The following is a 15,207-nucleotide window of genomic DNA, read 5'->3' as shown; positions in this document are numbered from 1 at the left end:
TAACTTCAGTAATCATTGTCACTATGAGGTCACCATGAACACTAATCCCTGTCTATATAGTGACACTGTCAGTAAGGTGAGGCCTGTTTGTAGTTATGAGGTCTAAAATATTTTCCACTGGTTTGGGTTGTCAAGTTTTCAGAAAATGCGTTCAGGACTATTTCATAAGACTGTCTGTCTTACCAACAACAACAGTTCCATAGATATCCCTGTTTGTACTCTGTAATTTAAAGATAGTATTGCATGATCAGGGTACTTCCATGTGGCTGAGTATGAATTCTGTCTCTTTTACAGTGGAACTGGTGGTTGATAATGTGGTTGGAGAATAAAGACACAGGAAATAATAGAGACATAAAAAGAAACCTGAAAGGTAAAAACAGTAACATAAATACAAACACTGATAAAATGAAAGTAAGGGAAGAAGGCAAAAGATACAGATAAAGAGGGAGAAGGGAATTTTATGCTATTGGGATGTGCCTTGTAATTCCTGTGACCTGTCTGTGCTTTGTATCAGTCACTAGTCCAAGAATATTGACTTCCAAATAAATGCAGACCAGTGATAGATGAAAAAATGTCGGGAATGCGATCTAGTGCTTCTGGTCGTTTGAGGACTCTGCATGGTTAACGCCCTTTTAAATATTATCGCAATGAAAATTCTCTGCTAGGCTTTATTTATTTTTTTGATACAATTTAATTACTTCTCATCATGCATGTGTAAAGGAGCACTGCATCGTTCTTCTTAACAACACAAGCAGTGCAATATCATATCATATCATATGAGAATTGATGCAATGATTTAGGTTATCTTTTGTTTCGCAGTTTCTATCCTTCGTACATATCAAAGGGCATTAGTTGTTTTGTTTAATACCCACTTTTCACAAAATGGGTAAGGAATAATAAAAGAAATAATAAAGAAATAATTTGAATAGCTGATGCAACATGTAAAATTTTATAAATATTCTGAGAAGGTATGACGTCTAATGCTTGATATGCATCTTCTCCAGGGTCAAATTGTAATCTGTTGCTGTCCCGTCTTAGGAAATGTTTCTGTTGTTGTTGTTGTGGTCTTCAGTCCTGACACTGGTTTGATGCAGCTCTCCATACAACTCTATTCCGTGCACGCTTCTTCATCTCCCAGTACTTGCTGCAACCTACATCCTTCTGAATGTGCTTAGTGTATTCATCTCTTGGTCTCCCTCTACAATTTTTACCCTCCACGCTGCCCTCAAATGCTAAATTAGTGATCTCTTGATGCCTCAGAACATGTCCTACCAACTGGTCCCTTCTTCTTGTCAAGTTGTGCCACAAACTCCTCTTCTCCCCAATTCTATTCAGTACCTCCTCATTAGTTATGTGATCTACCTGTCAAATTTTCTGCATTCTTCTGTAACACCACATTTTGAAAACTTCTGTTCTCTTCTTGTTCAAACTATTTATCATCCATCTTTCACTTCCGTACATGGCTACACTCCATACAAATACTTTCATAAACGACTTCCTGACACTTAAATCTATACTCGATGTTAACAAATTTCTCTTCTTCAGAAACGCTTTCCTTGACATTGCCAGTCTACATTTTATATCCTCTCTACTTCAATCATCATCAGTTATTTTGCTCCCCAAATAGCAAAACTCATTTACTACTTTAAGTATCTCATTTCGTAATCTAATTCCCTCAGCATCACTCGACTAAATTCAGCTACATTCCATTATTCTCGTTTTGCTTTTGTTGATGTTCATCTTATATCCTCCTTTCAAGACACTGTCCATTCTGTTCAACTGCTCTTCCAAGTTCTTTGCTGTCTCTGACAAAATTACAATGTCATTGGTGAACCTCAAAGTTTTTATTTCTTCTCCCTGGATTTTAATACCTCCTCTGAATTTTTCTTTTGTTTCCTTCACTGCTTGCTCAATATACAGATTGAATAACATCGGGGAGAGGCTACAACCCTGTCTCACTCCCTTCCCAACCACTGCTTCCCTTTCATGCTCCTCGACTCTTATAACTGCCATTTACTTTCTGTACAAATTGTAAATAGCCTTTCGCTCCCTGTATTTTACCCCGGCCACCATTAGTATTTGAAAGAGAGTATTCCAGTCAACGTTGTCAAAAGCTTTCTCTAAGTCTACAAATGCTAGAAACATAGGTTTGCCTTTCCTTAATCTTTCTTCTAAGACAAGTCATAGGGTCAGTATTGCCTCATGTGTTCCAATATTTCTATGGAATCCAAACTGATCTTCCCCGAGGTCAGCTTCTACCAGCTTTTCCATTTGTCTGTAAAGAATTCGTGTTAATATTTTGCAGCTGTGACTTATTAAACTGATAGTTTGGTAATTTTCACATCTGTCAACACCTGCTTTCTTTGGGATTGCAATGATTATATTCTTCTTGAAGTCTGAGGATATTTCACCTGTCTCATACATCTTGCTCACCAGATGGTAGAGTTTTGACAGAACTGGCTCTTCCATGGCTGTCAGTAGTTCTAATGGAATGTTGTCTACTCCAGGGGCCTTGTTTCGACTCAGGTCTTTCAGTGCTCTGTCAAACTCTTCACGCAGTATCTTATCTCTCATTTCATCTTCATCTACATCCTCTTCCATTTCTACTTTCCTCAAGTACATTGCCCTTGTATAGACCCTCTATATACTCCTTCCACCTTTCTGCTTTCCCCTCCTTGCTTAGGACCGGGTTTCCATCTGAGCTGTTGGTATTCATACAAGTGGCTCTCTTTTCTCCAAAGGACTCTTTAATTTTCTTGTAGGCAGTATCTATCTTCCCCCTAGCAATAAGCCTCTATATCCTTACATTTGTCCTCCAGCAATCCCTGCTTAGCCATTTTGCACTTCCTGTCTATCTCATTTTTGAGACTTTTGTATTCCTTTTTGCCTGCTTCATTTACTGCATTTTTATATTTTCTCCTTTCATCAGTTTAATTCCATATTTCTTCCGTTACCCAAAGATTTCTATTAGCCCTTGCTGTTTTACCTACTTGATGTAGTGCTGCCTTCACTACTTCATCCCTCAGAGCTACCCTCTCTTCTTCTACTGTCTTTTCTTCCCAGATTCCTGTCAATTATTCCCTTATGCTCTCCCTGAAACTCTGTACAACCTCTGGTTTAGTTATTTTACCCGGGTCACATCTCCTTAATTTCCCACCTTTTTTCAGTTTCTTCAGTTTTAATCTGCAGTTCATAACCAATAGATTGTTATCAGAGTCCACATCTGTCCCAGGAAATGTCTTACAATTTAAAACCTGGTTCCTAAATCTCTGTCCTACCATTGTATAATCTATCTGATACCTTCTAGTATCTCCAGGATTCTTCCATGTATACAGCCTCCTTTTATGATTCTTGAACCAAGTGTTAGCTGTGATTCAGTTATGCTCTGTGCAAAATTCTACCAGACGGCTTCCTCTTTCTTTTCTTACTGCCAATCCATATTCACCTACTAAGTTTCCTTCTCTCCCTTTTCCTACTCTCGAATTACAGTCACCCATGACTATTAAATTTTCATCTCCCTTCAGTACCTGAATAATTTCTTTTATCTCATCATACATTTCATCAATTTCTTCATCATTTGCAGAGCAAGTTGTCATGTAAACTTGTAGTACTGTAGTAGGTGTGGACTTCGTGTCTATCTTGGCCACAATAATGTGTTCACTATGCTGTTTGTCGTAGCTTATCCGCACTCCTATTTTTCTATTCATTATTAAACCTACTCCTGCATTACCCCTATTTGATTTTGTATTTGTAAACCTGTATTCACCTGACCAAAAGTCTTGGTCCTCCTGCCACCGAACTTCACTAATTCCCACTATATCTAACTTTAACCATCCATTTCCCTTTAAATTTTCTAACCTATCTGCCTGATTAAGGGATCTGACATTCCATGGTCTGATCCATAGAACACTAGTTTTCTTTCTCCTGATAACAGCGTCCTCTTAAGCAGTCCCTGCCAGGAGATCCAAATGGGGAACTATTTTACCTCCAGAATATTTTACCCAAGAGGAGACCATCATCATTTAACCATACAGTAAAGCTGCATGTCCTCGGGAAAAATTACAGCTCTAGTTTCCCCTTGCTTTCAGCCGTTCGCAGTATCACCACAGCAAGGTCATTTTGGTTAGTGTTACAAGGCCAGATCAGTCAGTCATCCAGACTTTTGCCCCTGCAACTACTGAAAAGGCTGTTGCCCCTCTTCAGGAACCACATGTTTGTCTGGCCTCTCAACAGATACCCCTCCGTCATGGTTGCATCTACAGTACGGCCATCTGTATCACTGAGGCACCCAAGCCTCCCCACCAATGGCAAGGTCCATGGTTCATGGGAAATAATATTTCCATATTGGCCCCAAAGGTGATCAAAGGCAAGGGTTTTCAGTAAGCAATGCCATTTGCATGTGTATTAGAGAAACAGTGAAGCAAAGGGCCAGTAGACAGATGTATCCGTATTGGGAGCTGCATCCACCAATGGACAATGGGATACATTGCAAATTGCCAAAGGTACATTTATGTGAGATTTCCAAACAGATGTTCTGTGTCAGAGTGCACATCACTACTCAGTGGCACGTGCAGTAGGCATTTATTGTAACTTTCAGAGCCTCAGATAGAATGAGGAGCAGAAAATGTGCAGCACACCTCTACTGAGGTCAAGAAACCCAGGAATGTACCAAGTATTAGGAAGAAGAAAGTGCTGCTGCAAGGAGTAGCCATGGGTGAGGTGTAGGCCCTCTGTTACAGGAAAGATTAGGGGCAGCATACCAGGCCACCAGTATCTTCAAGCCAAATGCAGGGCTAAGTCATGTGATAGAGGACTTAGGATCTTTATGTAATGACTTTACAGAAGAAGGCCATATAGTGATAGTGGGTGGGGCAGGAAACAGTTTGGACAGGGATGTTTTATATGACCTATATGGTGACCTGGACAAGGTAGCTTCCCTGACTCATAGCACCAACATACACTTTGTTTAGCTGTTCCAGTGTCATGATCAACTACAACTTGATGGAGCTGTGAGGCGAATCAATGTGGGGTTAGGGATGGTTCTGAGGGCAACCAACTTTGCTCATGTTTCTCTGGTGCCCATCGGGACTATCAAGAGATGGTGTTTCACTAGGTATGGCCTACACCTAAACAGGACTGGGAAGGGAAGATTGGTACAGCTGATTAATGAAAGTATAAGAGGTGAATCTCGAACCACATGTGGTCAAATACCTATTGTCATGGGTAGGAAAAGTAAGTCTTTTTTAGGATAAATCCAGACAACAGATTCCCCTGCCTAACGGGTATTTCCAGCAGTTTAAAAATACTGAAACTATAACTCATGAGACAGATTTTAACACTCCAAATATTACAAGTACCATATGTCACAAAGAAAAACAAACCATCAGAAAGAGTAACATGGGGCATATCACAGACATAACAGTCCTCCTTCAAAACATGCTATCAATAAAAAATAAAATACAACTATTAGAGGTTGAGCTCCAATCTTTCAACTGCACAGTACAGTAGTTTGTGTTACTGAGCACTGGTGTAGACACACAGAAATCCAGCATGTAGTATTTTCATTGTATGAAAGGGCAAGCTCTTACTGCAGAACTGCTTCAAGGGGTGGAGGATCATGCATTTATATCAGAAAAGGAACACAGTTCAAATCAAGACATGAGCTCAGTACAGTAAGTGAAGACAAAAACTTTGAAATATCAGCTATTGAAATAACAGGGCTTGATATCACCAAGAAATTAATCATTTTGTGTGTATACAGATCTCCCAGTGTTGGTGTGGACATTTTTTTCAATAAATAACAGAAGTTCTAGATAAAGTCTCAAGTACAAAGGTCAACATAGTTCTGTGTGGGGACAGCCACATGGAGTGGCAGTGCGGTTTGAGGCCCCATGTCACGGATTGTGCGGCCCTCCTGCTGGAGGTTTGAGTCCTCCCTCGGGCATCGGTGTGTGTGTTGTTCTTAGCATAAGTTAGTTGGAAGTAGTTTAAGTAGTGTGTAAGTCTAGGGACTGATGACCTCAGCAGTTTGGTCCCTTAGGAATTCACACACGTTTGAACATTTGTGTGTGGAGATATTAATCTCAACACTAATGTAATAAATGAAACCAGCAGCACCCTTATAAATATCCTTCAGAGTTTTGGTATGTCCCTTTTGGTCAGTAATGCAACAAGTGTTACTGCAATCACTGCATCAGTAATTAACCATGTGGCCACAAATGTGGACAGGAAAAAAGTGATGGAGCTGTAAAAGATTTTGGACTATCAAACCATCTCTGTCAAATAACAACAGTAAAATGAAGCATCGGATCATTCCCTAAACTACAAGTCTACAAACAATATCCACCATAAATAAAAAGAAAAGATTTTTCAAAAGAACTAGCAAAGCAAAACTGGGATGAAGTGAACCAATGCGAATATGAAATTCTCTAAATTCTCCACATTATTTAAATTGAACTTTGAAAAGGTATTTCCAAAAGTATGCATATCTATATCAACATCTCACAGAAACAGATGGATAACAGCAGGTATTAAGAAGTCCTCCCAAACACTTAAATACCTCACTTCCATGAAAAAGAATCACCATGATCCAGAATTCTTAAATTTCTATCATAGACAGAAAAAGATCTATAGGAAGTCACTTATTGAAAAAATAATATACAATTCAGAGAATAAAAGCAAAGCAGTCTGAGATCTTATAAAAAAGGAAGCAGGGAGAGGCAAAGAAACGCAGAATAACATACTGCTAAGGGAGGTTAATAAAGTAATAAATGATCCACAACACTTAGCAAACTATGTAAATGAGCATTTTTCAAGTATTGCAGAGAAGTTACAGCAAAAATTCCCCAAAACAAATATAACACCTGTAAATAATGTTGCACCAAATACAATGATGATACTTCCAAGTGGAATGTTGACTGGAATACTCTCTTTCAAATCCTAAATGTGTCATGGGTAAAATACACGGAGCAGAAGGCTATTTACAATTTGTGCAGAAACCAGATGGCAGTTATAAGAGTTGAGGGGCATGAAAGGGAAGCAGTGGTTGGGAAGGGAGTGAGACAGGGTTGTAGCCTCTCCCCGGTGTTATTCAATCTTTATATTGAGCAAGCAGTAAAGGAAACTTCCAACCACAGAGAATGAAGTCAGTAAAACTGTTCAAAAACTAAAAAATAAAAAGTCAGTACATTTAGATGAAGTACGAATGTGTGTACTGAAATAATGCATAGAGACTATACAAGGCCCCCTAACAAATATAATAAATGAAACCTTCACATCAGGAACATTTCCAGATCTGTTAAAACAGGCAAGGGTTGTACCTTTGCGTAAGAAATGTGATGCAGAAGACATAGAAAATTATCAGCCCATTTCCCTGCTGTCACCATTCTCTAAAATAATAGAAGCAATTATGAAAGACAGTTTCATGAATTAGCTGAATAAATACAATATTTTAAGTGAATCACAGATTGGTTTCCAAAGTGGCACAAATATGGAGTCAGCCATAGTAGAATTCTCAAAAGCTGAACTTGATGCTCTTGACAAAGATGAGTGTGTCACAGGCATATTTTTGGATCTGTCTAAGGCCTTTGATATAGTCAACCACGAGGTTATATAAAATAAATTAGGAATGTGAGGTGTAGGTAAGGACTGGTTCAATCATACCTAGCAGATAGGGTACAAAGAGTAGAAATAACACATACTTCAAGTTGATCGAAACATTTAGTAAAACACTTATCAGAACTAAAATACATTAATATAGGGGTTCCGCAAGGTAGCATATTAGGACCAATACTATTCCTGATATACATCAATGACTTTCCCAGTAGTGTTACTTATGGTATGGGAAAACTATAGGCCTATATCTCTGACATCAATCTGTTGTAGAATTTTAGAACATGTTTTTTGCTTAATATCGTGTCATTTCTGGAAACCCAGAACCTACTCTGCAGGGATCAACATGGATTCCGGAAACAGTGATCATGAGAGACCCAACTTGCTTTATTTGTTCATGAGACCCAGGTAATGTTAGATACAGGCTCCCAGGTAGATGCCATTTTCCTTGACTTCCGGAAGGCGTTCGATACAGTTCCGCACTGTTGCCTGATGAAGAAAGTAAGAGCCTACGGAATATCAGACCAGGTGTGTGGCTGGATTGAAGAGTTTTTAGCAAAAAGAATACAGCATATTTTTCTTAATGGAGAGACGTCTATAGACATTAAAGTAACCCTTGGCGTGCCACAGGGGAGTTTTATGGGACCATTGCTTTTCACAATATATATAAATGACTTAGTAGATAGTGTCGGAAGTTCCATGTGGCTTTTTGCGGATGATGCTGTAGTATACAGAGGAGTTGCAGCATTAGAAATTTGCAGCAAAATGCAGAAAGATCTGCAGTGGATAGGCACTTGGTGCAGGAAGTAGCTGACCCTTAACATAGACAAATGTAATGTATTGTGAATACATAGAAAGAAGGATCCTTTATTGTATGATTATATGATAGCGGAACAAAGACTGCTAGCAGTTACTTCTGTAAAATATCTGGGAGTATGCGTACAGAACGATTTGAAGTAGAGTGATCATATAAAATTAATTGTTGATAAGGCAGGTGCCAGGTTGAGATTCATTGGGAGAGTCCCTAGGAGGTGACTTACAAAACACTCGTTCAACCTATACATGAGTATTCCTCATCAGTGTGTGATCCGTTCCAGGGCAGGTTGACAAAGGAGATAGGGAAGATACAAAGAAGAGTGGCACTTTTCATCACAGGGTTATTTGGTAAGCGTGATAGTGTTACGGAGATGTTTAGCAAACTCAAGTGGCAGACTCTGCAAGAGAGGCTCTTGTGTCACAGTGTAACATGCTGTCCAGGTTTCGAGAGGGTGCGTTTCTGGATGAGGTATCAAATATATTGCTTCCCCCTAGATATACCTCCCGAGGAGATCACGAATGTAAAATTAGAGGGATTTGAGCGCATGGAGGCTTTCTGGCAGTCGCTCTTCCTGCGAACCATACGCGGCTGGAATAGGAAAGGGAGACAATGCAGTCGCACGTAAAGTGCCCTCTGCCACACACCGTTGGATGGCTTGTGGAGTATAAATGTAGATGTAGATGTAGATGGTGAAAAATTCTTTTCACTGATGGCAGCAACATTATAGTCACTGAGACAACAAGAGAACTCCTTGCAAAGAAAGCAAATGACAATCTCAAGGAAGTTTACGACTGGTCAGTAGGCAATAAAGTGTCATTGAACATAAAGGAAGCTAATGTCATGAATTTCAGTTTGAAGAGGAAAAATGGCATTGTTAAATTAAATGTATATGGCACCTCTATTGATTGTGTAATAAATGCAAAATTTCAAGGAATGTATATTGATTCTCAGTTGAAGTGGTGTGACCAAACAAAGGTACTTGCAAACAGAATGTCATCAGCATATTATGCCCTTAGAACCTATCATCAGTAGGTAACATTCAGTGTCTTTTAGTTACATTCTGTTCATATGTACACTCAATTCTTAGCTATGGAATTCTTTTTGGGGGAACAAATGCACAAAATATGAACACAACTTTCAAACTCCAGAAAAGAGCCATAAGAATAATAACCAAAAATAGTACTCAAGCTAATTGTAAACATCTGTTCAAAACACTGGCGATTTTAATTGCTCCGTGTGAATACTTTTACCAGTCAGTTGTGCACATCAAAAATAACATTGGTAATTACTGCACAAACAGCTCTGTTCATGACCATGGAACTAGAGCAAGGACTCAACATACATTTTTTCTTCTACGTGATCAGGCCCAGTGGATCGCAGAGTTTCCTCCTCCATTGTATTCTGTCTATTGCTGCTATCCGCCATCCATCCACATCTATCGTTGCTTGATTTAATTCTTCATGGAGGCCATCCCTCCAATGCTTCTTGGGTCTCTCTGGGGGCCTCATTCCTGTACGTGTGAACTCCAGGAGCTTCCGAGGCCATCTGTGATCTTCCATCCGGGCCACTTGGCCAGCCAACTGCATTTATTTGGCTTTGACAGTTCCTGCTACGTTGCACTGCTGGTATAGCACCTCAATCTCTTGGTTGTGTATGATCCTCCATTCCCCTGTGTCTGCATCCAAAACTGGACCGAAGATACTCCGAAATACTTTCCTCTAAAAAATGAGGAGTTTATAGAAGTCCTGTTTCCAGATACTCTACGTCTCACAGCCATATAGAACAACAGGCTAGATCAGGGTTTTGTATAGTTGAATCTTGAATTGTCTGGAGAGATATATGGACTGAAGCAGTTGTCCTAGGTCGTGGTAAAATTGGTTTCCTGCTTGCATTCTGGTATTAATCTCTGTTTCACATGACAAGTTCTCAGTGAAAAGTGCCCCTAAGTATTTAAATTCATGCACTCTCTTATAGGACTGGTCTGCCACTTGCAGTGATTGTAGATGACCAGCAGTTCGACTTTGACCACACATTATAACAAGGTACTCTGTCTTGGCTTCATTTATGTTTAGCTCAAATTTGCTGGTAGCCTCCTTTAGTGCTCTGATCATTTACTCTAACTCTCTTCAGACCCAGAGAGTAAACAGATGTCGTCTGCATAGGCTAAGTATGCCAGTCAGTTTCCTTAAATTTCAATCCCTTTGTTCTCTTGAAAGGTCTTGCCTATGATCTTCTCGAGGGCAAAGTTGAGTCCTGTCTCAATTTCAGATTCCTCACTTACGCACTTTCCCATCTTCACCTTTGCACGTGTTTCACTCAGACAGATCTTAATCAGATTGATGAGTTTCTCTGCCATGCCAAACTCCCTTAAACAGCTGAGCGGGCTCTTGCGATGTATACAATCACAGGCCTTCTTGAAATCTATGAATAAAATATGCATACCTTTACCATATTCACACAGTTTCTCAGTGAGCTTCTGTAGATTGATGATATGATATACTGGTGACTGCCCTGGCTAGAAACCTCCTTTGTACTCACTGATTCTGCCACCGGCTGAATTCTATGTATGAGGCACTTGGACAGGATCTTATAGCAGACATTAAGTAGGGCGATTCCTCGGTAGTTGCCACGTTTCAGTTTGTCGCCCTTCTTATGCATTGGACAAATCAGAGCTGTTTTCCATTTTGCTGGTAGTTCTTCTTTGGTCTATATTGCCTGTATCAGTTGGTGTATTCTTTCTACAAGTTTCTCTCATCCTGCCAGTATCATTTCAGTCTGTATTCTATCTTCACCTGGACTTTTATTTTGTTTAAGGTATCTGATTCTGGTTTTTATCTCCTCCAAGGTAGGTTGGGGTAATAAGTATCAGCTGTAGTTACCCAACTACAGCTGATACTGATTCTCCCCCATCTACCTTGGAGGAGATAAAAACCAACTGCAGTTCAGTTTCATCACAATTTAGCAGCTGTCGAAAGTGTGCTAACTGAGATATATCGCTATCATTCATTTAGGTCTTATCATGGGAATCTTTGACAAATTTCTGCTTGGCCTGGTGACCTTTGCAGAGGTACTTCACCTTCAGAAACATTTCCCTAGTCTTTTGTCCTCTGAAGTCTGTTTCTGCTTCAATAATGATATCCCTTATACATTTCCTCTTTGCTCTTCTCAGATTTGCTTGTGCAGTCTTTCAGACCACCTCCAATTGTGCTGTACCCTGTGCCAGATTTGTCCCCTTCAGCCACTTGTTCCTGACTTCCTTACTCCTGTCCAGGGCATCTGCACATTCCTTTCCCAACTAGATCTTCTTTGCCACTGTGTTTCCCATAAGTGTTTCCTTTGCCATATCCCTAACTGAGCTTTGGATATTTCCCCACATTAGTTAAATGTCCTGATTCATGTCCATTTCACTGAGTGCTTCAAAGTGGTTACTAAGTTGCACCTAGTATTCAGTCTTTGTTGCTTGATCTTTTAGTTTCTCCACAGGGTACCTTACAACTCTTTTTCATATAGGCCCTGTTCTTCCTTTACACTGTACATTTAAGAGGCTGCTGACCAGGAAATGATCACTCCCATCTTCGGCAGCCTGCACTGTCTTACATTTACCAAGAAAAAATAAACATAAAACTCAAAACAGCATTTTCTACCAAGGAATAAAACTGTACAATAAATTACCAAAAGAGATTAAAGAAATTGCAAAAATACACTTATTTAAAAATGCAGCTAAAAGGTACCTGTTATGCAATACATTTTCTACATTGAAGGAATACTTAGATAAAACAGAGTAGGGGTTTGGTAAAAAAAATGTTATACAAATAAATAATAATAATGATTATAAAACATTCCATGTAACACCTTCACACAATGTTTTTTCCTTCTCTAGAAAAACTTTCCCCCAAGCTGCGCAAATCCTCTTCTTTTTTTTAAGCTCAACATCTCACTCATTATAGAGGGATGTTGACTTAGTTTTTCAGGAAAGCAAATGGGAAGCTGCGATACAGAAAATGGCCCAGAGATCACCAGTGTGTGTGTGGTGAGTGAAGTGTTATGAAACAATGCGTGTATAGTGTATGCAGTGACTGATAGTGAGATATAAGTTAACAGTGTGGCATTCACTATTTAATAAGTTATTTGTAAAAAAAAGTATTGTATACCAGGAGTAAATCTAATGATTGAAGTCTATAAATGTATGCATATATGAATTAGCTTATCTTAAATTAGTCTAAAATTGTAAATACATGTCCTATATGCCCCTAAAAAGATATCTATGGATGAGGAAAGCTACTACTGCTGCTACTCCTAGCAATGTAGCAACATACAATGACTGATTCTTAAATGGAGTCCCCCACCAGACATGTTTTGTGCTCGTAGAAAACTCCACTAAGAATCTTAATGATACTGTAACTGACATGAGTTAGCATACTTTGGTAATCTACCAGCAGATAGTGTGCTCTCTAAATAATCAAATTCTGCATTGTATAAAATTTTGAGATTGAATGGCATGTAGGAAGTTTCCAGCAATGCATTTTGCCCAGTGTATGTTACTCAGAAACAAAAACTGTGTATGACTTCATAATAAGTCTCTGTTTTTTGTAAAGCTAAATGTTATTGTGGCAGCCACCTAATGTAAAAGTACAGGAAACTAAGATATTGCCAAATAAAATATCCATGATGGACCAGAAGTAAAACTCACAGTAAATATTGTATAGCTATAATAATTTGACTTTTCAGACAGTGTGAGAACATTAACATTAGATGTTCCTTTTGTACAGGTTGTTCTCCCAGAATTGGCGAGTCTACGTATAGCTGCATATGAAGAATCAGGCAGACTAATAGGACACCGTGTGCTGCCTGTTGTTGGCCTGTGCCCAGGGTACCGTCACATTGCCCTGCGCAATGAGTCAGGCCAGCCACTTCCATTGGCTACACTCTTTGTACATGTGGTTGTCAAAGATTATGTTCCTGACACAATGTCGGACTTTGCAGAGGCTTTAGCAAATCCAATCAAATATCAGTCTGAGTTGGAAAAGCGAGAACAGCAGTTGGCCATCCTCACTGATGACACCGATATTGTTGAGGTGAGATATAAACTATTTATTTATGTGAAGAAGTACGTTTCTGTGACCATGTATTGAGGATATAGTACTTAACATATTTTTGAAACATATCAACACAGCATGGAAATAAAATACGAATAAAGGGAAGAGGAAGAAAGAAACAGAGGCTCAAGGTTAATTTACATTATGTCAATCACAAGAATGAAAGAAGCAGCTATTATGCATTCCATATATCTGCTACTCTATCATAACTAAGAAGAAATGGTACAGATGCTTCATTTGATGGACCAAGGAACATGCTAGGATTGCGAGTAATAAGAAAGCTGGCCAACTAACAAAGATTTCAGCTGGAGAATCTAATTGTTATTGTCAGAGACACGCTTAGGACCGAGTGGAACAAGGAGTGGGAAATTGATGATCAGCTGGGATCTAATTGATTTAGTTGGAGCCATAGTCAGAACCAAATGGAACACGGAGTGGGAGATTTCCATACAAATCTACCTACAAACATGCTTAAAATGAAATGAAACTTTCATTGAATGTCTTGATACTCTTAACAGAAGTGAATATAACTGTTTATAAACTGCTCAAGAAATTCTTGGCATTAGAATATAATTGAACAGTTTGGATTGGTGTGTGTGTGTGTGTGTGTGTGTGTGTGTGTGTGTGTGTTTCTTTTATTTTCATTATTTTGAAACAAGTTTGTTAACCTGAGATGAAGAGAATTGTTGGATACTGACTTATTTAAGACTTACTTGACTTAGTTCCAGTCGTTCCCTCTGGAACATAGAGCTGTGATGAAATTCCTCCATCTGGTACGATTTCTAGCAAGCCTCTTCCCTACACTCCAGGTCTTCCCATCCTCTGCAGCTTCTCTCTCAATCATCCTTCCCCAGATCTGTTTGGGATGACCACTTTTTCTAACTCCTTAAAGGTCCCAGTCCAATGCCACCCTTTCAACATCTCCATCTGGTTTCCTCAATGTATGCCCTATCCAGTTCCATTTTCTTTCCTTGATTTGTATATTGATTGGTTGCTGATTTGTCTCCCTCAAAACATATTCATTTGTCATTATATCTGGCCATCTCACATTCAAAATATCATGGAGACAGCAGTTGATAAAAACTTGTAGCTGGTTTTTGATGTGGTTAGTCACCTTCCAAGTTTCGCAACCATGCAACAGGACAGCCTTCACATTGCTATTGAAAAGCTGGAGTTTGGTCTTCTTTGAGATGTTCCTATTTCTCCAAACAGGGTACAGTTGTACAAACACACCATTTGCTTTGCACATGCGACTACAGATGTCCTCCTCATCACCTCCTGTAGTTGTGACGATACTTCCAAGATAGAGGAAAGATACTTCCAAGATAGAGGAAAGATTGGACCTGTTCTACACATTCTCTCCATCAATGGCCAGCCTAGTTATGATGGTAAAATGTATCAACATTTCTTTGGTTTTGCAAACATTTATCTTTGGGCATGCAACTTCTGCCTCTCTCTGTATCCTGAACAGTTTCTCTTTGATGTCTTGATATCTTTGTGCCATTAAGCAGATGTCGTCTGCGAAATCTAGATTTTCTAGCCTATCCCGCACCCCCATTGCACACCGTTCTTCCATCTCCCCATCACTCTCTTCATGACATGGTCCAACACCAAAAGAAATAATATTGACGAAAGAATACACCCTTGTCGTACTCCCAAATTAACTTGGAAAGGCTCTGTTAG

The 15,207-nt window shown here is 39.3% G+C and overlaps 1 protein-coding gene across 2 annotated transcripts in view; it reads left to right on the top strand.

Annotated features, from left to right (window-relative positions):
• LOC126278954 (1-phosphatidylinositol 4,5-bisphosphate phosphodiesterase classes I and II) overlaps positions 1–15,207 on the top strand; it is a 401,310-nt gene that overhangs the window by 285,982 nt on the left and 100,121 nt on the right. For both annotated transcript variants that reach the window (XM_049979233.1, XM_049979234.1), the window contains one exon: positions 13,198–13,503. In XM_049979233.1, the coding sequence (XP_049835190.1) occupies positions 13,198–13,503 (306 nt within the window). The remainder of the gene's footprint in view (positions 1–13,197; positions 13,504–15,207) is intronic.

This window comes from Schistocerca gregaria, chromosome 6 (genome assembly GCF_023897955.1).
Source record: "Schistocerca gregaria isolate iqSchGreg1 chromosome 6, iqSchGreg1.2, whole genome shotgun sequence".
Classification (NCBI taxonomy): Eukaryota; Metazoa; Arthropoda; class Insecta; order Orthoptera; family Acrididae; genus Schistocerca; species Schistocerca gregaria.
The sequence above is the reverse complement of the archived record's forward strand: the minus strand, read 5'-3'. Positions and strand labels throughout refer to the sequence as shown.